This window comes from Chanodichthys erythropterus, chromosome 12, assembly GCF_024489055.1.
Source record: "Chanodichthys erythropterus isolate Z2021 chromosome 12, ASM2448905v1, whole genome shotgun sequence".
In the NCBI taxonomy this organism is placed as follows: Eukaryota; Metazoa; Chordata; class Actinopteri; order Cypriniformes; family Xenocyprididae; genus Chanodichthys; species Chanodichthys erythropterus.
In genome coordinates this window covers 27,640,581-27,666,787 of record NC_090232.1, presented here as the reverse complement: position 1 = coordinate 27,666,787, position 26,207 = coordinate 27,640,581, and the positions used below count along the sequence as shown (strand labels likewise).

General features: G+C 35.9%; 1 protein-coding gene across 4 annotated transcripts; it reads left to right on the top strand.

The window, feature by feature from the left end:
* The first annotated feature begins 11,275 nt into the window (after positions 1–11,275).
* On the top strand, positions 11,276–25,427 carry pnpla4 (patatin-like phospholipase domain containing 4). Of its 4 annotated transcripts, none has more exons than XM_067403237.1 (8): positions 11,276–11,303; positions 11,556–11,742; positions 13,311–13,405; positions 15,845–15,883; positions 17,702–17,837; positions 20,966–21,031; positions 23,167–23,319; positions 23,472–25,427. In XM_067403237.1, the coding sequence occupies exons 2-8, from the start codon at positions 11,563–11,565 to the stop codon at positions 23,601–23,603; spliced, it is 801 nt and encodes a 266-aa protein (XP_067259338.1). In that variant the 5' UTR covers positions 11,276–11,303; positions 11,556–11,562; the 3' UTR covers positions 23,604–25,427. The 4 variants fall into 4 exon arrangements, with proteins under 4 accessions (XP_067259338.1, XP_067259339.1, XP_067259336.1 ...); XM_067403238.1 differs by having other exon boundaries at positions 11,279–11,303; positions 11,606–11,742; positions 23,472–25,426; XM_067403235.1 differs by lacking the exon at positions 11,276–11,303 and having other exon boundaries at positions 11,328–11,742.
* The last annotated feature ends 780 nt before the right edge of the window (positions 25,428–26,207 follow it).

The following is a 26,207-nucleotide window of genomic DNA, read 5'->3' as shown; positions in this document are numbered from 1 at the left end:
TGTCAAAAAATAAATAAATAACTTTTGCAGCCTTCCCTCAAGTCTACATGGTTAGTAATTAACTAAAAGTTACAATGCTACCATTATTCAGGAGCAATAGTTAAAGGGTTAGTTCACCCAAAAATGAAAATTCTGTCATTTATTACTCACCCTCATGTCGTTCCACACCCATAAGATGTTCAGAAAATTAAGATATTTTTCATAAATCCGATGGCTCATTGAGGCCTGCATTGCCAGCATGACAATTAACACTTTCAGATGCCCAGAAAGCTACTAGAGACGTATTTAAAACTGTTCATGTGACTACATTGGTTCAATCTTAATGTTATGAAGTGACAAGAATACTTTTTGTGCACCAAAAAACAAAATAATGACTTTATTCAACTATATCATGGGCGATTTCAAAACACTTCTTCATGAAGCTTCGAAGCTTTACAAATCTTTTGTCACGAATCAGTAGTTCAGAGCACGTATCAAACTGCCAAAGTCACGCCCCCCAGTGGTAACATAACAAAGCCTAGTTTACTGAAATCACGTGACTTTGGCCGTTTGATATGCACTCCGAACTACTGATTCCAAACAAAAGATTTGTAAAGCTTCATGAAGCAGTGTTTTGAAATTGCCCATCACTAGATATTGATGAATAAAGACGTTATTTAGTTATTTTATTTAGTCGTTTCAAAACATTATGGTTGAACCACTGTAGTCACATGAACTGTTTACGTCTTTAGTAGCTTTCTGGGCATTGAAAGTGTTAATTGTCTTGCTGCCAATTCAGGCCTCACTGAGCCATCGGATGAACAAAGGTCTTACGGGTTTGGAACGACATGAGGGTGAGTAATTAATGACAGAATTTTCATTTTTGGGGGAACGAACCCTTTAAAATCTTCATAACAGAGCTTTTTCAAAAATTAGCTTCAACATGGTGTAACGTATCGAAGCTGTTTTTAAAGTCTTAGCTGAGATGATGAAAATGCATTTACCTAAAAAGCAGCTGCAAATGATGTATAAAATACACATACTCATCTTTGCACCAATAAAATTTACAACACTTTATTTTACTACCAAATTATATGTTATCTAATTAATTTAACTTACAGTTGAATGTTTTCCTCGACATCTTGTGATTTATGCTATAGTTATAGTTCACATTGCACGAATTTCATAGTCGTCAAATCACTGTTCTTTTCACAATGCACTATTATCTGGGGTAGCATTCAGTCACTGCTGTGTGCACTGCATGATGGATCTGTGACAGGGAGTTTCACATCGCATGACTTCCTAATAGGAAGAATTGCCGACACATCTGTCTGGTCCACAAACTACGTTTGTTATTAAAAATGTTAGCCTGCAAGAAACTTGCGATCCAAATTGTGTGCTAATTTGTAGCAAAAAGGAGAAAAAGAAAAAAAGATTATGGAGGAGAAAATGGTTGGGGAGATGGGGGTCTATAACTTCTCCCCTAACTTCCCACTGCCCTATATCTTGCTCTCTCATTGGCTGTAGGTCATCACCAATGTCCGTTTTAGTCAGAACACATTTCGCACAGCAGGATTTTGAATTGCAGACAGGTCCAGATATTTATCATGCTATATATCTCACGGGTGTTGGCGACATAACGTTCATTCTCTCAGATTGTCAAAAATCCCATATGTGGGACCATACTGCTCAAAAGTTTAAAGGGATAGATAAAAAAATATCTCATGATTTACTCACCCTCAAGCCATCCTAGGTGTATATGACTATCTTCTCTCAGACAAACATAATCAGAGTTATATTAAAAAATATCCTGGCTCTTCCAAGCTTTATAATGGTAGTGAATGGCGCTCATGATTTTGAATCCCAAAAAAGTGCATGCATCCATCATAAAAGTAATCCACACAGAGAGGCGTCTACTCTACTCTTACATCCTACGTCATACGTTGCATCAGAGTTTAAACTTCTGCCGCAAGTTGACTTGCATACAGGGTGTTTGTCCGAAGCTGGTTATTATAGTTCATAAAGTTTTATAACGTTTTTGGTCCTTTCACTCATGTTGGAAAGTCTGATTCAGCAGTGAATCATCCTGTTCTGATGTTTCATATAAATTAATTTCCCAAAACTGATTCACCAGTTTGTCTCCCTGCATTGTCAAATCAAGGTATTTATAGTATTGGGGAGTAGCTAGCGACAAGTAATGACACTACTAACTTTACATTTTTTTTCAGTAGCTTGAAAGTAATTGCTTTCTGAAAGTATTGAAAGTAAACCTGCAATACAGCACAGCGTCATCTTATTAGATTACAAACTAAAATTGTGCATTATCTTATTGCATAAACTGTCAAATACACACAAAGTTATGTCAAAACATACAAAGTTCACAGTTGGTTATGTTTGTGAATGTAAACAGTAGGGAAAGAAATTGCATGTGTATATTAAATCTGTGTAGGACGTCCTGTTCTCCATGGTCACTGGAGCACATGGTGTGAGAAGAAGGCAAGATTATTTGCTTTAGTAATCTTATTTAAAATGAAATTAAAAATATGTTTGTATGTATGAAGGTGTAGAGAAGTCTTTTGTCAGGTTTTATGGATTTTTTTTTTATTTCATTTTGCATGTTCAGAAATTCAGTTTTTCTTTTCATTGCCTCAGGGCAACGTTGTGTGATAAGGGGTACTTAGTATGTTTTGGACAATACCTCACATTGACAATAATGTGTTATAAGAAGGGAAGATGCAGGGTTTCTGGGTGTGCAGGAACACCCAAAGTGATGTGCAAAAATTGTAACATACACCTATTTCGCAGAAGAGAAGAACTACTTTTTGGAAGTTTGGTACAGTGAAATCATATTACATGAAGTACATTATTTGACATGACACACTACACACTACATGATACAAACCTACACATTTATCAAATTCAATATATCAATGTCTTTCAATTGTTTTTCCCTTTTTACTTAATGATTTCTTCTCTTTTTTTTTAAAAAAAAGTGATTTTGCATCGCTCTCTGAACGTTGTCTTACGATTTTCTCTGTGATGCTGTACCATTGTTGAAAAAAATATTTTGGGGTGGTGGAAGGGTGGGGGGGTCAAAAAAGTTTTTATCAATAAAATGTTCCAAAATGAACCAAAAAATGATGTGGGAGTTTTTTTTTTTTTTTTTTTATGTGCCCTCAACATGTGTGCAGTAGACATATTCTGGGGACTCCTGAGACCTATATTACATCTTGTAAAAATGGGCATAATCCACCTTATCCCTGACTAGCCTACTGCGTTTTGAATTTTTGGATGCACTTCTGGTTTGGGGAACTTACATTCAAAAAGACTGAAAGGAATCGTTTCAAATCATAAGGTTGTCCTGCAAATAAAGCTTATCCGTCAGTTTGACTGAATGAGCTGTCAATGTTTCTTTCATGTTTAATTTTTTAGACATCATGAGAAAAACACAATGCTTGGTATTTTAACGTAACATGTTATAACAAGAATATCTATGGCAAGAGCTCATTTCAGTCGTTGCTTTCTATCCTCGTGATTATTTTCTTTTCTCCCTTTGCATACCGCTGTAATAGTATGAAAAAGGACAACATATTCTGCACATTTGTGGTGTGTTCTCCTGATATAATTTACGTTATATCCCATTAATAATTCACTGGAATGCACAAAATATCTCTCGTTTTTCCTCAAAGCCTAGCGTCTCTTTCCAGGTTTTTCACCGGTAAATACAATCTGTAAAAATGATGGAAATCACTTAGTATCGTGCAATGCTAAAGTTCATGAACATTTTTTATTAATTCAACATATATTACATAATACAGATATATATATATATAATATATCAATATAGTTATATTTTGCCTGTCCATTATTGCTGTGGAAAGAATCACGCTTTTTCATGGCCTGTTAAAAGTACCTTGTTGATGCTTTTAAATGTCCTTTTAATGTTCGTTGGTTGAAGGGTGAGTAGAATAATGTAATCTCATTGTACCCAAACTTTTTTAATTTGCACAAAGTGTCATGGGGCATTGGAATAAGGTGGATAGGTCCCCTTTAAATCAAATTACAAATTACAGTGGGTACGGAAAGTATTCAGACCCCCTTAAATTTTTCACTCTTTGTTATATTGCAGCCATTTGCTAAAATCATTTTAAGTTCATTTTTTTCCTCATTAATGTACACACAAGCACCCCATATTGACAGAAAAACACAGAATTGATGACATTTTTACAGATTTATTAAAAAAGAAAAAACTGAAATATCACATGGTCATAAGTATTCAGACCCTTTGCTCAGCATTAAGTAGAAGCACCCTTTTGATCTAATACAGCCATGAGTCTTTTTGGGAAAGATGCAACAAGTTTTTCACACCTGGATTTGGGGATCCTCTGCCATTCCTCCTTGCAGATCCTCTCCAGTTCTGTCAGGTTGGATGGTAAACGTTGGTGGACAGCCATTTTTAGGTCTCTCCAGAGATGCTCAATTGGGTTTAAGTCAGGGCTCTGGCTGGGCCATTCAAGAACAGTCACGGAGTTGTTGTGAAGCCATTCCTCCGTTATTTTAGCTGTGTGCTTAGGGTCATTGTCTTGTTGGAAGGTAAACCTTCGGCCCAGTCTGAGGTCCTGAGCACTCTGGAGAAGGTTTTCGTCCAGGATATCCCTGTACTTGGCCGCATTCATCTTTCCCTCGATTGCAACCAGTCGTCCTGTCCCTGCAGCTGAAAAACACCCCCACAGCATGATGCTGCCACCACCATGCTTCACTGTTGGGACTGTATTGGACAGGTGATGAGCAGTGCCTGGTTTTCTCCACACATACCACTTAGAATTAAGGCCAAAAAGTTCTATCTTGGTCTCATCAGACCAAAGAATCTTATTTCTCACCATCTTGGAGTCCTTCAGGTGTTTTTTTCATGTGTCTTGCACTGAGGAGAGGCTTCCGTCGGGCCACTCTGCCATAAAGCCCCGACTGGTGGAGGGCTGCAGTGATGGTTGACTTTCTACAACTTTCTCCCATCTCCCGACTGCATCTCTGTAGCTCAGCCACAGTGATCTTTGGGTTCTTCTTTACCTCTCTCACCAAGGCTCTTCTCCCCCAATAGCTCAGTTTGGCCGGATGGCCAGCTCTAGGAACGTCTTCAATTTAAGGATTATGGAGGCCACTGTGCTCTGAGGAACCTTAAGTGCAGCAGAAATGTTTTTGTAACCTTGGCCAGATCTGTGCCTTGCCACAATTCTGTCTCTGAGCTCTTCAGGCACTTCCTTTGACCTCATGATTCTCATTTGCTCTGACATGCACTGTGAGCTCTAAGGTCTTATATAGACAGGTGTGTGGCTTTCCTAATCAAGTCCAATCAGTATAATCAAACACAGCTGGACTCAAATGAAGTGTAGAACCATCTCAAGGATGATCAGAAGAAATGGACAGCACCTGAGATAAATATATGAGTGTCACAGCAAAGGGTCTGAATACTTAAGACCATGTGATATTTCAGTTTTTCTTTTTTAATAAATCTGCAAAACTGTCAACAATTCTGTGTTTTTCTGTAAAAATGGGGTGCTGTGTGTACATTAATGAGGGGAAAAAAATGAACTTAAATGATTTTGACAAATGGCTGCAATATAACAAGGAGTGAAAAATTTAAGGGGTCTGAATACTTTCCGTACCCACTTTATATTACTGTAAGGTTACAGGCTATATGTTTTCTTTATTAAAAACATATTTCCCCCTTAAGTACCCTTGTAAATAGCAACTTTTCTGATTACAGCTTAGTTTCCCCAACAAAGCTCACGAGCACCATTCTGAAATCTAAAATGACAAATGAGACACACTGTGGCTTTGTGCACTTGAAGAACCCATGCACCACAAGACCAAAAGTCCGCATTAAGTGTGGCATCTGGGACACGGCTAAGGATATTTCAAACATGGGCAGATAATGAGTGTACCAACACACACACACACACACACTTGGCATGCTTGTGCTGTGATTTTGAGCAATGAAGAGGTAATCAAGTCAGGACAAGAACAATTAAACCACAAAGGCCCTCTCAATCTCAGCCAAGGTTGTGCTTCTTAATAACTAATGAGATGTCTTTATCTCAGGGGTTGCACAACATAATACACCACTACATCTGTTTATTCCAAGGCTGGGAGAGACACTGGAGTAATTTGCAGTCATAAATTAATGCTAGTCACTCAGTCTAAATTCACTTTGCTCTAATGTTGGTGAAGGCTTTTTAGGTTTCACACTTGTCTGCATGGCATTTTATCCATTATGTCTCATATGTATTAGGATTGTCCTTAGGTTGACATGAAATTGATGATTTCACCAAGTACAACATGTTCCTGGATCAACATCTTTGATGTTCCTGGAATAACATTCTAATCAACCAATCAGATTTGAGGAATCGAGGGACAGGTTTACATTTTTTAAACCTTTTTCTTATACGGGTGTCCCAACAGAGTGACAAAGTTTGACAGAAACAGATTTTTTGTGCAGATATATTGTTCACAATTCAGATGTAAATTCTGACAAAAACAGACTCTTCCCCCCCCCCCCCCCCATTCTTTACACATGACATTTACACTCATTTACCTTTTCAAGCGGAAAAAATAAAAGGGTCAAAATCACCATAAAGTTCCTTTGAGACTTCACAATTTCCAAAATAAAAAGCTGAGATTTTCCATTTAACTTTATATTTGTTGTATTAAGGAGACCTTAGGCTGTTAGAAATGCATGCTGGTCAAGCACTTTTTATAAATTAACTGCAAGCGGGAAATATACGAGCAAACCACAAGATATGTCCATTCTGTCATGGACAAATGGTAAATACATTTTCATTGCATAGTGATTATAAAATGTAGTTTTTTTTTTTTGTTTTGTTTTTTTAGATAATAATGAAACTGAAAAAAAAAATATTTGTTTCCCTATAAAATAAGTTGCACTTTCTTTTCTAAATAACATCTAACAACAAAGATATCAAACTTGCAAGCAATACTAATTGGCCTTCATTTATATATATATATATATATGTGTAGAAATCACACAAATGGTGATAACTTGTTAAAATAATTTGCTTATTTTCATAAAAGATGAAAGGGTAGATAAGTTGACAGGGTGGACCTTTGCATGACACGGTGGACAAATGCTATAATGAGTGAAGAGAACAGGAACATCAGAGAAACAACAGGAACAATAAGAAACCCTTAAGCAATGATACTCTAAATATGAAACTAAAACCGTTTACTTGATTAGTTCAAAACCAAGGATTCATTCAGTGATGAAATGCACAACAGTTCTGCTGCTTGTTTGGAAATATTTTTGTTGGTGAAATAGATCAAAAACAGATGACGATAAAAACACTGACGATATTGTGTTTAAAATTGTAAGGCCCGCCCAATCGGCCCAAGGGTGCTTTCCCACAGGACGGGGAAGGTTTCTTGCGAGTTCGGTCTTTTCAGTGAGGCAAAGTAGTTTAATTCCAAGTAATCTTTTATCTGACTACATTTTATCATGACCTCGAATTTAGTTAAGAATGTCAATTGATTCTTGATCATTTGTATAATAATTTAGCTATACATTTGATTATTCTATTTAACTCTTTACTCTTATTGTACTCGTTCATTCAGTTCTCAGAGTCGCACAGGGTCCTCGCATCATCTGTTATGTGGGCCCACGATCACAAACTCGCCAGTCTTGGTCACTAGACAGAGGTAATCGACTATACTGTTTAAAAGGCCGCTTTCATGCTTGCTCTATCTAAAAGTATTTGTTTAGTCCCATAGATCTGTATACACTTGAATTAAAGTAACACTATCTCTAGTCTGAGGTCACAACCACTACTACAGATAAGCCGACCAATATTACTTCTCTTAGCTTTGGTTTGGTTATGCCATGGTTTCCCATGTACACTTAACTAGAGTAACATTACATTAAACAGAGGTAAGGCTCACCCTATTAAGGTTGGTCGATCAACATTTTGTTGTCCTAATCGGAAATTCCCTTTTTAGCATTTGAATTAATGTCAAGTGTTAGTCTGAGCTCTAAAATCACAGTTGGTGTGCCCTACACTCCACTCAAAACTGGACTTTAGTCCGTTACTAACCTGACGCAGATTTGCGGTAACAATGGATACATCGTAATCTACTGAAGTCAATAATTTCAGAGTAAGTCAGAATAAAATCAAATGCAACAATTTATTCGTCAGGTAAATGTATCATGCCAATTACATCTGAATACAGAATAGCCCCGAGCCTTTTACAACATTTCTTTAAATACTCAGACCAAGACAAAACATCCCCCAATGTGGGGCATGAACTTGCAATCAGAATTTGCATTTACTAGGGTAACAGACCTAGGGAGTTCGGACCTTGCTGTGAAACAGGAGGTAGTTTGGATGAAGGACCCTGGGAAAGGGGCACACCCACAGTTGCAACCAAAGAGTATCTCTAAATTTCAAACGATACCAAACATGACTGTTAATTCACTTGCATTGACAGAACATTATAATTTGTATATTATCTTTTTAAGTGAACTGAGTGATGGGAAGAATGTGTAAAGGGGAGGAAGTGGGGGAGAAGGAGCAAATGTGAAGGAAGGACAGGATGGAAAGAAGCTTTCCTGCAACTTCACTTTGTGGGGTGCGGAGACAAATGACTGTATGTGTTTGTGCCATCCATATCTCAGGAGATCAAAGTATCTGAGGTTGTTTATCTTACAAAATGTAACACAATAATAACTTCTTGTTTATGTATCTGTTGTATAAAATCAATATTCGTCAGGTAAAAACTGCATTTTTGTTTGTGTGATAGCTGAACTATATCATAATGTAAACATGAGACAAAAACATACAGGGTGTTTTTTTGCCTCCGTAAATTTAACTTTAGGCATATTCTAACTGCATTCTAATCATGTTTATCAATGAGCAACTGCATTCAATGTTAGATGGCGTACAGTTTTCTGGGCCGGGACAGGATGCATTAAATGCTTTAATCATTTCAACGTGTAATTTTTCCCATAATTACTTGCACCAAGTTAATGCCCAAGTAAAAACATTATCACAATGTGGCAAAAACTATCCACATGTCCTCCCTGTCATGTAACATGTGTGTTGTTTGACATGGAAGGCTTGGTGACAGGGTGGACATTTTTTGGCTAAAGTTAGCATTTAACAGATGGTGTACCTTCAGTTAGCAAGTTGACTGTACTGTTTAAAATATATATTTTGAATTTCTGAATTTTTTTTATATATGAATTAATATTTCTCCATGACAGGGTGGACATGTTAAGCTTGACAAAATCCAACTACAAACACAATATGATAAAAATTAGGAAATGTAGATTCTTAGTGTACTTGCAGCAGATGTTTTAACCTACATTGAAGAAAGACCAAGGATGTCACTGAGTACATCAGCAGGTTTCTTAATTAAAGGAGCAGTAACCCCATAATGACAGGGTGGAGAGCAGTTTCAAGGACATGTACAAAATGTTTAATATCATTATGAAAATAGAATATAAATGAACAAATGGACTTGTTTTATCAAACAACTTAATTAGGACAATAAGAATATATATATATATATATATATATATATATATATATATATATATATATGTATATATATATATATATATATATATATATATATATATATATATATATATATATATCTATATATATAAAAAAAAGTCATTTAACCACTGTTTACACAGTTAGCTAAGCAGTGTGTGGGACGTGCCAAAATCACATACATTCAATCAAAGAAAATGGTAAAAATTAGAGAAATACATTGAAGGAGACTGTACTCATATTCTTATCACTGTACTTATGTGTGTAAATGTTTGGTCATTTATTATAAAACCTCAGAATTTCATTATTTTGCATTGTTCATGATGATTGATTCTGATGAGGACACCCAAGGCACTTTATAGTGATTTTGACCCAAATGTGTAACTTGTGCATGTGTGATAAATAACGTTGGGGTTAGTAGGGGAGAGTGGGGTAAGATGAGCCTTTTTTTTTTTTTTTTTTTACTTATGTGGTCCTCAAGATAAGGGAAAACTCAAAAATAAAGATAAACTAAACCAGTTGTGTAGTATTACATTGAAATGACACCAGTTTATACTTCAGATTTAACTTAAATTTAGTGCCTTATGGTGGGGTAACTTAAAACGATGGCTCAATTTACCCCACATAATTTGGCTCACTTTGCCCCATAGCTGCCATTTTAGGAAAATCTAGCTAGCTTACCAATTCAGAATAATATTTAGCTAAATGACTTGCATGGTTTTATATGTAAATCACCAACATGCATCATAAATATTTTAGACCTGGACAAATTTGCTTTGATGAAACAGCCATTACATCTGTTATGTTACTTTGACAAGCCAAAAACAAAGATAACAAAAATAAGCAGCTTCCACTCCTCCCATGTGCTTCTCCTTTTCTCAGTCCGTGGCAGAAATGATGGGTGATTCTAAAATATATGGTCACATGACAATAAAATTGTCAGTTGCCAAGATACAGGGGGTGGGTCAGCTTATCCACTGGCTCATCTTACTCCACTCTTCCCTACGTTCTTATGTAAACTTTTATTCAGCAAGGATGCATTAAATGTATCGAAAGTGACAGTGAGTATATTTATAATGGTATAGAAGATTTCTATTTCATCAAAATAGTGTTCTTTTGATTTTTTTTTTTTTAATTAGGCTAATTATAGAATAATTTTTAATAAAAATTAAAACAGCAAGGGTTATGTGACAAGCTTTGCCTTTTTTAAAATATATCAAAATGAAAACAGTTATTTTAAATGGCACCCTATGTTTCACAATATCAGTGTTTTTACTGTATTTTGGATCAATTAAATGCAGCCTTGGTGAGCTTAAGAGATTTATTTCAAAAACATTTTTAAAAATCTTATGAATTCCAAATTTTTAAACAGTATATATTTACAACCCATATGAGTAATTTTAGATACAGTTCCATCCTGAATATTGAATTATTTACATATTTAAATATAGCCAGCTACAATTTATTATATTAAATTATTGTTTATAAATCAAATTTCAACAAAAACAACAACAAAAAAAATACAGATAATAAATACTATTAATACTATTAAGCCCCTGGTGTCATAATGTGAGACGAACAGGTGGTTCACATAATCAGCACACTATACAATCGGCTGACTATACATTATACGTTACTTAACGAATGACCTTTATTTTGAAACGTCTAAACGCGGAAGCTGGAAGCACATGCGCCTTGCTTTGTTGTCAAACAAAACTCCTCCCCTGAAAGTACAAATTGTGAAGCAAGTAATGTGAAGTAAGTGACGTTGAACGATTTAAGTTGGCAGAGAATTTATTACATGCATATTTTCGATACTTACTTTTATCAGATTTGAAAGATAGTGAAGATAGTTTTGAAGATAGTTTTAAACAACTGTAGCCTTATGTTGGTTGGTCGCAGAAATTATATGGATACACTGTACACAAATGTGTATCTCTATCTGGACTCTCTAAGCCAAACAACACAGATTTCAATACTAATATTTAAAATGAAAATATCTGTTTTCAGGTCAGGTATGACGGTGGTGAATTTATCATTTTCTGGGGCTGGGTTTTTAGGAGCATATCATCTCGGAGTAGTAGGCGCGTTACTGAGACACGGAGATAAGCTGCTGTCCTCTTTAAAAGCCTGCGCTGGAGCTTCAGCTGGTTCTTTAGCGGCCACTATAATGATCACTGCTCCTGATAAACTACAGGTAAAGCTATTCATCTACAACCAAGAACATGTTAAAACAGTATTCTGGTCAACCAATGTAAATATTGTAAAATGTGTTAAAAAATTAAGTGCCATCGCTCATTTAAAAATGCTGTTTATTTGTCTGTATTATAAAACATTTAGACATTTACATTTAGGAAATACATACATACATACATTCTTTTTTATTTTCTTTATATATTTTAAACACTTTTTTTTTTTCTTGAGTATATTATTTTAATTGGTAATGATTTCAATTTATTACAAAAATATATTAAAACATGTTTTTTCTTCTGTGTTCAGTGTCCTTAAAGGATTAGTTCACTTTCAAATAACATTTTCCTGATAATTTACTCACCCCCATTTCATGCAAGATGTCCATGTCTTTCTTTCTTCAGTCTAAAAGAAATTTAAAAGAAATAAAGGTTTTTGATGAAAACATTCCAGGATTATTCTCCTTATAATGGACTTCAATGGCCTCCAAACAATTAAAGGTCAAAATGACAATTTCAGTGCAGCTTCAAAGGGCTTTAAACAATCCCAGACGAGGAATAAGGGTCTTATTTAGCAAAACGATCTGTCATTTTCGAAAAAACTGTATGTGTTTTATAAACACAAATGATTGCCTTGCACGTGCTTCCGCTCTCCGTATTCTTCAAAAAGCTTACGCTGTATGTCCTATGCCTTTCCTATTCTACTTAAGGAACGAATGCGGCGCCATTTTTTTTTTTTTTTTTTTTTTTCGTAAGTAGAATTTCCGCCCACTACAGCTAACTAAAGCCAGTCCTTTAAAGGGTTAGTTCACCCAAAAATGAAAATTCTGTCATTATTTACTCACCCTCATGTTGTTTCAACCCAGTAAGACTTTCATTCATCTTCGGAACGCAAATTAGTATTTTTTATTTTTTATTTTTTTTGCATAGCTGTCTATGGAGGGACAGAAAGCTCTCAGATTTCATCAAAAAGATTTTGATTTGCATTGCATTTAAATTGAAAGTCTTACGGGTTTGGAACAATGTGAGGGTCAATAATTAATGGCAGAAGTTTAATTTTTGGGTGAACTAAACCTTTAATGACATCCTGAAATCACCTTCTATGAAGTGACATTATTTTTCACGAGGAAGGCAACTAAAATGAGCAATGAGCAGTACTGGCAATAGATTTTATGAAATCTTTAATGTTTTGTTGTACAAATTACTTGCATCACTAATATAAAAAAGCCATAGCATGGTTCTTCACTGTGTAAATAATGAAGCTATTTTATGAGATTTAGGTGTCTGAGCTTCACTAGAGTATATATATGAATGTCTGCTGTACCCTTTTGTGAAACTGCAACATAGACATATCCATTGTTTTTATTTACAGAGCTCAAACAGTACTGCATAACAGCAGTGTCCCTCATTGTGCTGGGGAAAATAAACTAACCTGTTCAGACTTGAAAGAGATTGATGTGTTCCCTGTCAAGCCAACAGATCTATTGAAACTACATATTTCTCACAGTTGTATCACCAAGGCTCACACATATAACTGACTGAGAGCTATATGTTCTGGCTTTGTGTTTTCTCACAGCATTGTAAGGAATTCACCTACAGGTTTGCCAGTAATGTGAGAAGTCAGAGGTTTGGAGCTGTGACGCCAGGATATGACTTCATGCTTGAACTGAGGTAAAAGCGGCTTGCAGACATCATTTTGTGATCGAACGAAAATGAATCACTTGGTTGAAATTAACCCCCGAGGGGTTTTTTGCAACCTTTTTTCCTCCATGCAGAATTTTAATCAGAAAGGCTGTCTTGGTAAGATATCCTACTCAGCTGTTTTTTTTTTCACTCAAATTGAATTCACTTTCAAAATGGTGTTAGAATATTGCGATAGATAGTTCTGAGGCTGGATCAAAATTACCCTGCACCTGAAACTCCTTGTCACAAGTTAATTGCAAATGGTTGAAAGTCTCTTTTATTTGCTAGTGTTGCTATGCTTTTATTTAGCAAACATTGTATGACTTACTTCTGTGGAACATCGAAGAAGAATTTTGAAATAATGTACTGTTCAGTTTTTGCAGTGTAATTAAGATTAATGGGGACTAGAGCGTCAAAAAGTATGCAAAACACCATAAAGTATCAAAAGTTGTAAGTTCACAACATACATACACAGTAGTGATGTCAAAGTCATTAACCATTTGCTTGAGTCTGTCCCTTTCAATATGTTTCAATCTGGAACACAAAATTAGCTTGAACGATTCATTCACAAATAGCACTGAACTGGTTCTTGAGTTCATCTCAGTGACTCAATAATCAATTTGCAGTTATTGTTCACTGAATTAAATAACGATTTTGGTTTGTTTCATACACAAAGCTATCAAAGACTTGGATTATAGCCCTGAAGTCATATGGATCACTTTTTTGATACTTGTAGGGTGCTTTTGCATCCCTTTTGAAGCTTGAAAGCTCCAAGCAGTGTTCCAATCATTAGGGTCTCTATGCAGTGTTCACAGCTTTCTTCTCCCTGAGAATGAGATATCTGTTGAAGTTCACTTCACTTCACTTGACAAAATGCATTCACACCCTGCAATGTCCTTAAACACAGACGTGTTTGAGATATCCTTCTGTAAATAAATGCAGTATAAATTAGCATATTTTCATTTAATATACATGTGTACTTACAATCAATATAAATGTTTTAAAGCTGCAATATGAAAGATTTTTGCAGTAAAAAACACTAGGCCAGTGTTATATATTTTGTTCAGTTGAGTACTTAGAATATATTTCCAACTATTTGTAAATCGTGAGAAAATTGCTATTTTAACCAAGGATACGGGACATGTGAGGGAGTCGCCTGTCAGTGGCGTCATATCCAGCGCTGTATTACCTTATATTCATGACTGGAAAAAGTGGAAGCGGAGCCGGCGACTGTGGCATGATAGGTTCCGCTGGCATGCTGCATTCGTCATTAACAATCGCTCCAGCTCCTCGTTCAGGTCCCAAAACACTCGGTCCTGCTCTGCTTCATACTACAGTAACGTTAAAGGTACAATCTGTGATATTTTTTCCGCTAGAAGTCGCTAGAAGCCTATTCAAAACAAAGGCGTAGTTTGATGACGCCAAGTTTTAGAGCGGAAGCTTGGGACATGTGGTCTCCATCTCAACGGACGGTGCAAAAGAATAGGGATTGGAGTCTGGAAGAACTCATGTTCGCGGATGCGATTATTAACGTTACTGTAGTATGAAGCAGAGCAGGACCGAGTGTTGCGGGAGCTGAACGAGGAGCTGGAGCGATTGATCAACACATGCCTCACGAGCAGCGGGACTTTTATTATGACACAGTCGCCAGCGCCACTTCCGCTTTTCTGGTCATGAGTTTACGGGAGCTGTCCTTGTCGACAGAACCAGCGGCAGATGGTAAACAGTAATAATGTTCCATAAAAAAGTAACACAATCCACCATAAAACGTGCAAGAAGTAAATAAGGAACTGCTTGAAGCGAGCTAGTGGTTTGCTGGACGCTAGACTCTACTTCCGCATTTGTCCACGGCACTGTTGTCATGTGGCTTCTACGTCAGTAAAGACGGTAACAAAGGTAACTGACGTCATTGACAGGCGACTGCACTGCCCCGTGTCACTGTTTAGAATGGGAATTTTCTAATGATTTACAAGTAGTTGAAAACATTAGAGATACTGTTTGTAATCAGCTGGATATTTTACTGCAAAAATTTTACATATTGTACCTTTAATAATCGCATCCATGAACATGATTTCTGCCCGAGTCCTATCCTGATTCTTTTCCACCGGCTGTGAGGTGAAGACCACATGTCCCAAGATTCCTCGCTCAAACTTGACGTCATCAAGCTACGCCTTTGTTTTGAATAGGCGACCTCTAGCGGACCTTTAGTATAATCAATATAAATTGTCATATTTTAAAGTGCTAAACTGAATGATAAATGTCTGTTTCGTTATGAAAATAAATTTAACCGTAATCAGGACACTTGCATTGTAACTTTTGTAATCTTTTGCACTTTTTTCTCAAGAACAACCACTTACAAATCACACCGTCAATTAAACTCCGTAATACTGCTGAATCCTCAACTTATTTTCATGGTGTGTTTTTTAGTCAGATTTCTTGCCATACTGGAGTGATGCGCAATGACAGGTGGGTACATTTTCCTTGCCACTTCCAAATGTCTCAAAACGACACTCCCTTTTTCCCTTTCCTGTTTAAAGTGTCCTTCAAACTAAACATACACTATTTGGACTAAAAAGTATTGGGACAATTGACCTTTACACCAACAGGGACTGTGACAACATTGCATTCTTGATACATAGGCTATAAATTAACGGTGCTGGTCCCCCCTTTGCAGCTATAACGGCTTCCACTTTTCTGGGAAGGCATTCCACAAGATGTATTGGAGTATTTCATTGGGAATTTTTCTCATTCATTCAGTAGATCATTTGTGAGGAGGTCAGGCACTGATGTTGGACAAGAAGGCCTGGCGATCTCTGTTCCGTTCATCCCAACGGTGTTTTCATGGGGTTGAGGTCAAGGCTCTGTATGGACCAGTCAAACTCTTCCACACCAATCTCATCCAACCATATCTTTATGGACCTTGCTTTGTGCACCGGGGCACAGTACAGCTGGAATAGTCCCTGCGACTTTAATTGGTCTTCCGCTTTGAGGCTGATTTGCTGCTGTTCCTAAATGCTTCCATTTTCCAATAATACCTCTGACAATTGAATACCTACGTGGAATACCTAGCAAGAATGAAATTTCACAAACTGACTTATTGCAAAGGTGGCATCCTATCACAGTACCATGATTGAATTGTTCTTCAGAACAACTCAAATCAGTTTGTAAATGCAGTCTGCATGGCTAGGGGCTTTATACACCTTTGGCAATGGGTTTGGTTTAAAAAAACAGAATTTAATTAAGAGGTGTGTCCTATTACTTTTATCTAAATAGTGTATATGCTACCTTCAGAATGGTATCTCTCTTGAGAATACACTGAAGTCCACTTCGAAGGGCACTTACAGTCAAATGGAACACACCTCCATTAATTGTAAAATACATGGGGAAAAAACAACAACCAGTGCATGATTTAAAATGTCTCCTTTTGTGTTCAACAGAAAGGGGAAAAAAATAGTATGCATTTGGAATGAAATGAGAACAGGCCTGGCGCCAGGACACATGACTTTTATATTTATATTTCTGTGCTTCCGTTGCATGACAACCAGCATCCTGTGTTGATTTAGAGAGAAAAGAGAAATTACCATTTAAAAGGTGCAGTCATGAATGGGGTACTACAGACAATTTAATCATGTCATACAATTAGAAATTAACATACATTCCAGAAAACTGAGATGGAAGGATGGTGCCAAAACATATGTAAAAATGTTCCAAGACCACTGTGGCAACAAAATGTGTGTTTTTTTTTTTACTCTTTTTAACAAGTATGTGCATTGAAGCACAAGCTCCATTGATAATTCTTTCTTTATTGCAGTAATTTTCTTAAGACAGTTTCAGATGCAAGGGGTTGATTAGAACTGTTCCTGGCTCCAGTAGAATGAGCTTTGAATGGTCTGTAGATAGTGCCATTCTGATGCAGAAATGTGTCACCTCCTCAGTGCTACTTGTGAAATTGCAGATACTGCTGACATATGAAACAGTGGACTTTTTTTTTTTCTTCTCTCTTTCTGTTGAAGGAAAAATATCTGTGATGTGCACAAACCTCTGAGGGCTTCTGATAATCTTGACACACCGCTTGGAGCGGATAGCAGACTTAATTTTGATGAAATATCTTTGGAATGGAACGTTGAGTGGATTTTTCTTTCCTTATTTCTCCTGCGTTACCTCAGTGATTCGGCCAACAGATTGTGTAATTACGATATGATGTTGAGGGAAAAATGGATTTCACTGAGGTTGTTAATTATGCAAACACTACAAACGAGCATCTGTCCTTTGGTTTTCCTCTAGGGAGGGCATCGAAGAGATCCTCCCACCCAATGCCCACCAGTTAGCCAATGAACGCCTCCATATTTCAATAACACACTCAAAGACCTTCAAGAACAGAATGGTGTCCAGCTTCACCTCAAGGGAAGATCTCATTAAGGTATTCAAGCCTGAGGTCAATGGACAAATGATTTATCTTTCAACTACCCAAGTGGTGCCCACAACCCAAAGGGTACTCGCCTATTCAATTAGCCACATCATGAGTGCCATCACTTGACAGAGCTACTGCTGTGGAAAATTGCTGCAGAGTTCATTAATTCACTCCCATCTGAAATAAAGAACAAATTGTGCTGGTGCTTCAGTAGTCCATCTAACATAATGATACACTTTTTGGCATCAATGATGCAATTACTTTTTATTTTATTTTGCATTATTTTCTTTTTGTACTATTAATTTATACATATATATTTAAAAAAAAAAAAAAAAAACATTAAAAATGCAGTTCATTACTTGAATATACCTCTTTTATGTTGATGATTTTTTTTTTTTTTAATTATTATTTCTGAAGTAAAATTATTATTATTATTTTTTTTTGAGGGTGCATTAAAGGTTTAGTTCACCCAAAATGAAATTATAACTATAGCATAAATCACAAGATGTCGAGGAAAACATTCAACTGTAAGATAAATTAATTAGATAACATATAATTTGGTAGTAAAAAAAGTGTTGTTAATTTTATTGGTGCAAAGATGAGTATGTGTATTTTATACATCATTTGCAGCTGCTTTTTAAGTAAATGCATTTTCATCATCTCAGCGAAGACTTTAAAAACAGCTTTGATACGTTACACCATGTTGAAGTAGCTAATTTTTGAAAAATCTCTGTTATGAAGATTTTAAGACCTTTGTTCATCTTCAGAACACAAGTTAAGATATTATTTTTTATGATATCCAAGAGGTTTTTTATCTCCCATAGAAAGCAACGAAATCACCACATTCAAGGTCCAGAAAAGTAGTAAAGACATTGTCAAAAAATAGTCAGTGTTACTACAGTGGTTCAACCTTAAAGTTATGAAGTGACAAGAAGACTTTTTGTGTGCAAAAGCAGAACAAAAATAGACTTTATTCAACAATTTCATTTCTACCCTGTCATTCTCCTATGCAGTTTAGGCTACGTCCACACGAAGCCAGAGCTTACCCTATCCGATCTTTTTTTTTTTTTTCCTCATCTCAAGAAATATCTGCGTCCACACGAAACCACTGAAATGACTCAAAACTATGTATTATTCATGCCAGACCATTATGTGGTGCTGTAATTCTGCCACAGAGATACACTTAAAACAGCGAATTAGACTTTGCGCTGTATACAAACTATAGTAAAGTTTAGAAATAACGCTTTATTTTGGCTCAGTAGCTTCTGCAGCATCACAAGCAAATAGAGTCTGCTATTGTTGTTGTTGTTGTTGTTGTTGTTGTTTTGTGCTGTTAGCGGCAGCTGACTAGGGTTGACACATGGGGTGATGACATCATCGTTTCACAAAATGTACGGATAGGCTGTCCACACGAAAACATGCCGTTTTTAGATTTATCCACTCTGGGACCCGGTTTCAAAAAATAGCGGTTTCACCTTCCGAAAACGCCGGATCCGTGTGGACGAAACGCCTAAACAAAATTTGTGCGTATTCACGTCTCCATGTGGATGGGGCCTTACATTGAAAACACATTGCAGAACTTCTGTGTTCTACATCAGAACACTGACTGTGTATTGGCCAGCTCCTGCGTCAGCATCACACACATGCGTCGTGCTGAACAGCGTCGGCCAATACCAAAGACTACAGAATAACACTTAAAGGGACTTTGCCAATACTGAGCTGGAGTTCAGACGTAAACACAGAAGCTCTGTGATGTGTCAACTGCGTAGGAGCTACTGACAGGGAATAGGAAAAATTGTTGAATAGAGGTTTTTTTTTGTTGTTTGTTTGTGTTTGCTCACAAAAAGTGTTCTTGTCTTGTAAAGTTAAACCACTTTAGTCACGTTGACTATTTTAACTATAGTTGCGTCCCAAATGACGCACTATACACTATGTACTTATACACTACTTATGCATCCATGTAGTGCATGAATTGTATAAGGTTATTTTTTCATTTAACAACAGAGTCCGATCCTCCCTTCCCCTCCACTATGTAATTTAAGTTGCAACAGTCGAGTGCACGAAGTTTCCAACATTCCACACTTCGTTTTTTCCATTAATTTAGTGCATCATCTGGGCATTTAAAGTGCACTTTTTCTTTTTGGAATTTTCTGTGTGAACGCACTACTCGCACTGTTTATACTTAAAAACGTCATAGAATAGTGCACAAGTACGCAAATTGGGACGCACCTTAAGTCTTTACTACTACTCTGGAAGAATGGGATGAAAATAAAAATAATGAGCTGTATGAAATAAACCCTAGTATAAAAAGAAGTACCTTTTATCATTTCAAATCAAGACATGATCAAGTTGTCTTCACTAGGTGTACTCAAGACTTACCCATGGGTTTTTATTAATGGGCAAAGTTCCTCTTTTATGTCTTTCATGTAAAGTTCCTTTGACTATTAAGCATATTCTGTTGAATTGTAATTTTTATGATGCTTGATTTTTTTTATGCTTGGTGCTTATGGACCTTGACTGTGGTGATTTTGTTGCTTTCCAGGGGAGGAAAAAAAAAAAAAAAAACTCTCAGATTTTATTAAAAATATCTTAATTTGTGTTTCAAAGAAGTCTTGAAACACAAAAGAAAGAAAATAATTACACCTTTCTGGTGTAAAGAAAATAATTTCTTTACACCAGAAAGGTGAAGGCTACAAGAAGATCAGCAAAGCTTTACTTATCAGTCAGAATACTGTAGCAAAGGTGGTACAAAAATGTATCTGATAGACACCTGCTTTCAAACACTCCTGCTTTCAAGATGCTTTTTTAAATTCAAAACACTTCTGTTTGCTTTCAAATGCCCAATCACAGACATATCTGATGAGCGTGTGAACACAAAAGGCCAATCAGAGGTGTTTACGAATCCGCTCAACAGCGTTCAAAGCGGCGCATTTTTAAAATTTAAGTTCCGACTTGGTATCGCGATCGGTCCTTTTGACAACAGTATTGTACTGACCTTTATTCAACATGTAAGAAAAATCATTGATTTTTTTTCTTTTCTTTACCACAGGCACTGTTACAAATCTTTTACCCTTATAACCTTCTAGTCCTCGGTCTGTCCATTGTACTGATGTATTATAACTGTATTGTTTTTAAAGGTGCTCTTGGCCAGCTGCTTTCTGCCTGTCTACGCTGGAATGAAGCCAGTGGAGTTCCAAGGGCAGGTAATGGTGTCTTATATGACCAGCTCTCTTGGCTCCAGTACTGTCTGTGGCTCTGCTGAGAGCTGCTGTATGGATTTATTTAGATGAATGAGCAAACCAACTCTTTGATTTCTGCTTGCCCCTTCCAGTGATAGAGGTCTGATAAAACTATAGTAGCCAAAAGCTGTGGTATTTTCAGCCAAGTTGTATTACTGTATATTAACATAATAGGGGCGTACAGAAATTGTATATTGATGTTTTGCATTGCTTTTGATTTAACATGTTAATTTAGTACAGTTTAAACAAAGTAAACACCTTTAACTTTGTTGCATGGATTATTAAATCAGAAAGGTTAAAAAGAACACAATCTTTCCAATTTTGCTTCATTAAAAAAAAAAAAAAAAAAAAAAATATATATATATATATATATATCATGCATTTAGAAAGAGTTAAATATCTGTCCATTAAAATGGACTCTATGCATTAAAATTCGTAATGTTAGCCAATGGCAATTTGTACAAAGAATATGCTTTTGAAAACCAATTGACAATTGTTTTGAACTTATTAAATAAATACTATAGTAAAAGCTACATGGGCCATTCTATTACCACATACACAAATGTGCACATCCTTGTGCATCTCTGTTATTCATCCCTATCATTCCTTTTAGCTTCATATCTACAAAATATATATTGTGTTTTTCTAAGTTTATCTCAGACAGATAAATTCTTTGTAAAATTAATTACTGAAGGTTGATGGCCACTGAGTCTTATGTTTAATGAAATAGAAATATAGACTACTAAAGGCATTTTTATTTGCTCATCTGACAAAAATGTATTGGGTCTCATTCACTAATAATTGCGTGGATTATTTAGTATTTGTACGCACAGGAGAACTTCTCACGAAAAATCTCTGTCTAATTCACAACACTTTCATATGCACAAGAATTTGTTCTTAACCTCGTTCTTATTTTAGTGAATTTGGAGTATTCTAAATAAGCAGCCGTGCGCACAAGGTTAGTCATTTGCATAAAACACGCCCAAACTATGTCCATATAAGGGCTTTCCACACACACTATACTAACAGGCTTACGTCACTCTCGTTAGACATGCGGCTGTTTAAAGACACGCTCACGCCTGATCCTCGAGCAATGCCAAGCGTGCCATTCTCACAATAAATGCCTTTCATACAGACCCAGATTACAGACCTCTCATGAGCCAGATGTACATATGTGTATATCTGCGTTATTCAGAGAAACTTCGCAGCTGAACATAATCACTGTATATGATGAAATTTATTTAAGATTAAATTGTATTTATTAAATAATTTTATTATATAATTGTATATACGAATTATAATACAATTAATGTAACATTTTAATATAATTATAGTCTTGTTAGGATGAAATTTCATATTTATATAACTTCTTAACACGATTATAAGGCCATAGAGAGTAAGCGTTTTGTTTTGGGTTTTTTTGCATACAAGTGCTTTCAGTTCGTATATTTTGTCATAAATTTAGAATGATTTTTAGTAAAAAAAAAATGGTGAATCGTGATTTATTAAAATCGTTCCTACGCACATTTCACACACAAATTTGTGCTTGGTGAATGAGACCAAATGTCTTGAATCATCTTTATTTTCTGGGCTTTTCTCAACAAATGATATTGATGTACAGTGTGATTGATTTGCTAACTATACAAAGTATTTTGTTCAATTAATTATTAATGATTAAAATAATTGATCAAAAGTGACAGTAAAACATTTATATAATGTTACAAAAGATTTATATTTCAAATAAAGGCTGTTGTTTAGAATTTTCTATTTATCAGAAAAAAATAAAAATGTATCATGGTTTGCACGAAATAATATTAAGCAGCACAATTATACATTGATAATAAGAAGAAATGTTACTTGAAGACCAAATCATCTTATTAGAATGATTTCTGAAGAGTCATGTGATACTGAAGACTGAAGAAATGATGTTGAAAATTCAGCTCTGTCATCACAAGAATAAATTACATTTTAAAATGTATTAAAATAGAAAATTTTAAATTGTAATAATATTGCACATACTGTTATTATTTGTACTTTGATCAAATAAATGCAGCCTTGGTGAGTGTATATATGTTATTTAAGAATGTTTATTTCCTCAGAAATGGATGGATGGCGGAATCTCAAACTGTCTTCCTGTTCTTCCTGTTGGGCGCACAATAACAGTGTCACCATTTAGCGGCCCTCAGGATATTTCCCCAACACATAAGGGCATAAGTAAGCTTCACTTCAGATTGGCCAACATGAGCGTTATGGTAAGTTGTTAGCATTGAGTAAGCCTTATTTATTACTTTTATTTCATAGTCGAACTTTCATAGTTGAACTGTACTACTTAACATTGTAAACATTTAAAATATAAATCTCCTTCCAAACTATTATGTCAATTTCAACCGTTTTCCACCCTTAGCTCACAAAGGACAACATTATAAGGCTGAACAGGGCCCTGTTTCCTCCCTCATTACCCAGACTCAAGGCACTGGACCAAGAGGGATACCAGGATGCTGTTCGCTTTTTAAAGAAAGATGGATGGCTGCAATAACTGATTTTCTCATTTCTAGCTCTTTCAACACATTCATTGTCTAAAATGTAGCATATTGACACCATTTCTTTTGACAATTTTCCTCATAGCATTTCATTTGTGGCATGCAATATTATGTTCAGTTTAAAGGTGCTAAATAGGATGTTTTGTTTTAAACATTTTTGCAATATTACTTGAAACTGTCTTTACTAACTGATAAGACTATTTATTAGGTGCACTGAAAGGAATTATATTAATAAACATCATCTGTGCATGAGGTAGGGCCTTAAAAACATCAGCCAACCGTTTACGCGATCATCGCGTAAACGATTGGCCCTCTGGCTTGTCAATCACTGCCATGACGTTCCTTGTGAGAGACGTGCGCGCTCCAGTAACTTTCCACAGGCGCCGCATACAATGTTTTTGTCAGGAGACAGGAGTAACAACTGCAGATTATGAGTTACCTGCAGTGAGTCCGACATAATGAATCCACTAACACGATACAACGAATGCCGGTGGTAAACAAACACTCATGTTCCAATACTCTTGCACGAGTTTTGGGAGGCGTTCCCTCGAAATGAGCTGTGAAGGAGGGGGGTTGTTCTTAGGCATTCGCTCATTTCAAAAACTCAATAACAGTCTTTGGTTTCTCAGTCGTCGAACACATCCTCTATAGCACCTTTAATAAACATACTTTGATGGTGTCAACTTTCATTCTCAAGATGAAAAGCACACTAAACATACTATGTATTTCAGGAGGCTGAATGATCATAAAAAGTAATTTTCTGTTGCACAGCTTGCAATGACAACTGCTCTCGGTAAAGAACCACAAGGGCACTTTAAGAATTACTCAATGAAGTGTTTAAATATTTCCGAAACTCCTTTTGGAATCTGTTCATAATGGCTTTTAAACCTCAGTCAATCCCAAGACTAACAAGTCACCCTTTTGCCTTCACTTGCTGCACATATCAATGCAGCTTTTTTGTAGGTCCTTGAGGACAACCATGGAGAACAAGCCTTTGAAGTAAAGCCACAGGAGAGGTTGTTTGAACTCCATGAGTCTCCTCACCTCTCAGAACTATCGGTTTACTTGCACTTGATTCCACAAGAGCGTTATGATCATTTTTCTGTCTGTGAGAATAACGGCTCCCTGGGGAAGATTTGGGGATTAGCAAAGGCTTGTGGGTATTTGTGATCTGGTGGTAGAGAGAAACAGAGAGCTGGCACACACACCCTACTGCATAAACTGCTCATGCGAGTTATCAAATCATATGGAATAAATAGTAAATTTGTGCAATTAAATAGCAATTTTATTGACTTATTGATTTAGAGCAGTTAGAGTTGTCAAAAGAAAAAGATAAGAACTGCTTATGTGAAAATACATCAGCTGTAATTGGTCTGCATTAGAAGCAAGAGGAATGTTATAAGCTGAGCACCATTAGCTTGATAAAAATGGATTATTCAGTGTATAGCTCCGTGGCAGCAGGGGACATTACAGCAGGCAAATCTTATTCAAAATCACAGAGACAGTCTTATATCTCATATGTGATGTCATGTTCAACGATTTAAACAGATATACAGTAAGAATAAAGCTAAAGTACACATTTTTTTTTTTTTTTTTTTTTTTTTTAATAAACGCAAAGTTCATTAGATCCCCATATATTATGCCTTCAGTTCTGAACCAGCATTTTTGAACTAATCAATAGAGTGAATGATTGTTTAAATGAAAGTATTATTTAAATGAATGTAAAATTAAAGTTATATTAAATAATGTGGAATTGCATAGCACTTTGTCTAAGTGTGTGTGAATTCATTTGTGCAATTGAACTCTTGTGGGACGTGTCTTTGAATGGCTGCTTTAATTATATTTGCATTATTTACTGATAAATCAAGTATGTATTAATTTGCATTGTTAAGTGCTGAGATTTTTTTTTTTTAACCATGATGTTTTATGATTGAAATTAATGGCAAGTACTGAAAGCATAAGAATATTAATATAATTAAAAGAGCCTATTTAGGGGCCAAGCCCCGAAGGGGCTGTAGCCCCTATTGTAATTGTACGTTTTCCCTTTTATTATTATTATTCTTCCTCCCGAATGGGAGTCTATGGCAGCCCTATCAACGGAACATGAGAAAATGATGAAATTTGGCACAGTTGTAGAGATGCTCATGAATAGTGATTGGACCAAATTTGGAGTCTCTAGAACCAACTCTATAGCGCCACCACCAGTTCAAAATTTCAACATTCTAACGGTTTTAACATTTGAACTGTTTGTCATAGAAAAATTAAATTTAGTTCATCTGATTCGTCTCTTCATGCTGATGCTATTCAACTTCTTACATTAAGTCTCCACCCATTACAGTAGCGGCCATTTTGAAAAGTACAGTATTTGTTTTTTTCGCTTCTCCTCCTTCAAAATTTGTCCAATTTTGTCCAATCTTTGATCAGATTATCTTTGGACTGAGCCGCACAGAAATGACTGAACAGATTTTTTTTTATTCATCTTTGTTCAAAGGTTATGATGTCACGAAGTTAACGAGGTCGACCCAAAATTAGTATAGAAGCTGTATCTCGGCCAAACTTTGAGCAATCGAAACAAAAATTGGTACCCTTCATCAGAACCA

Bases quoted from the DNA above. Each gene is read 5' to 3' on its own strand.
- pnpla4 (XM_067403235.1), top strand. From the start codon at position 11,431: ATGTTGGTTGGTCGCAGAAATTATATGGATACACTGTACACAAATGTG. The intron at 11,743-13,310 runs GTAAAGCTATTC...GTTTTCTCACAG, and splicing joins CTGCTCCTGATAAACTACAG to CATTGTAAGGAATTCACCTA. The intron at 17,838-20,965 runs GTATTCAAGCCT...TTGTTTTTAAAG, and splicing joins CAAGGGAAGATCTCATTAAG to GTGCTCTTGGCCAGCTGCTT.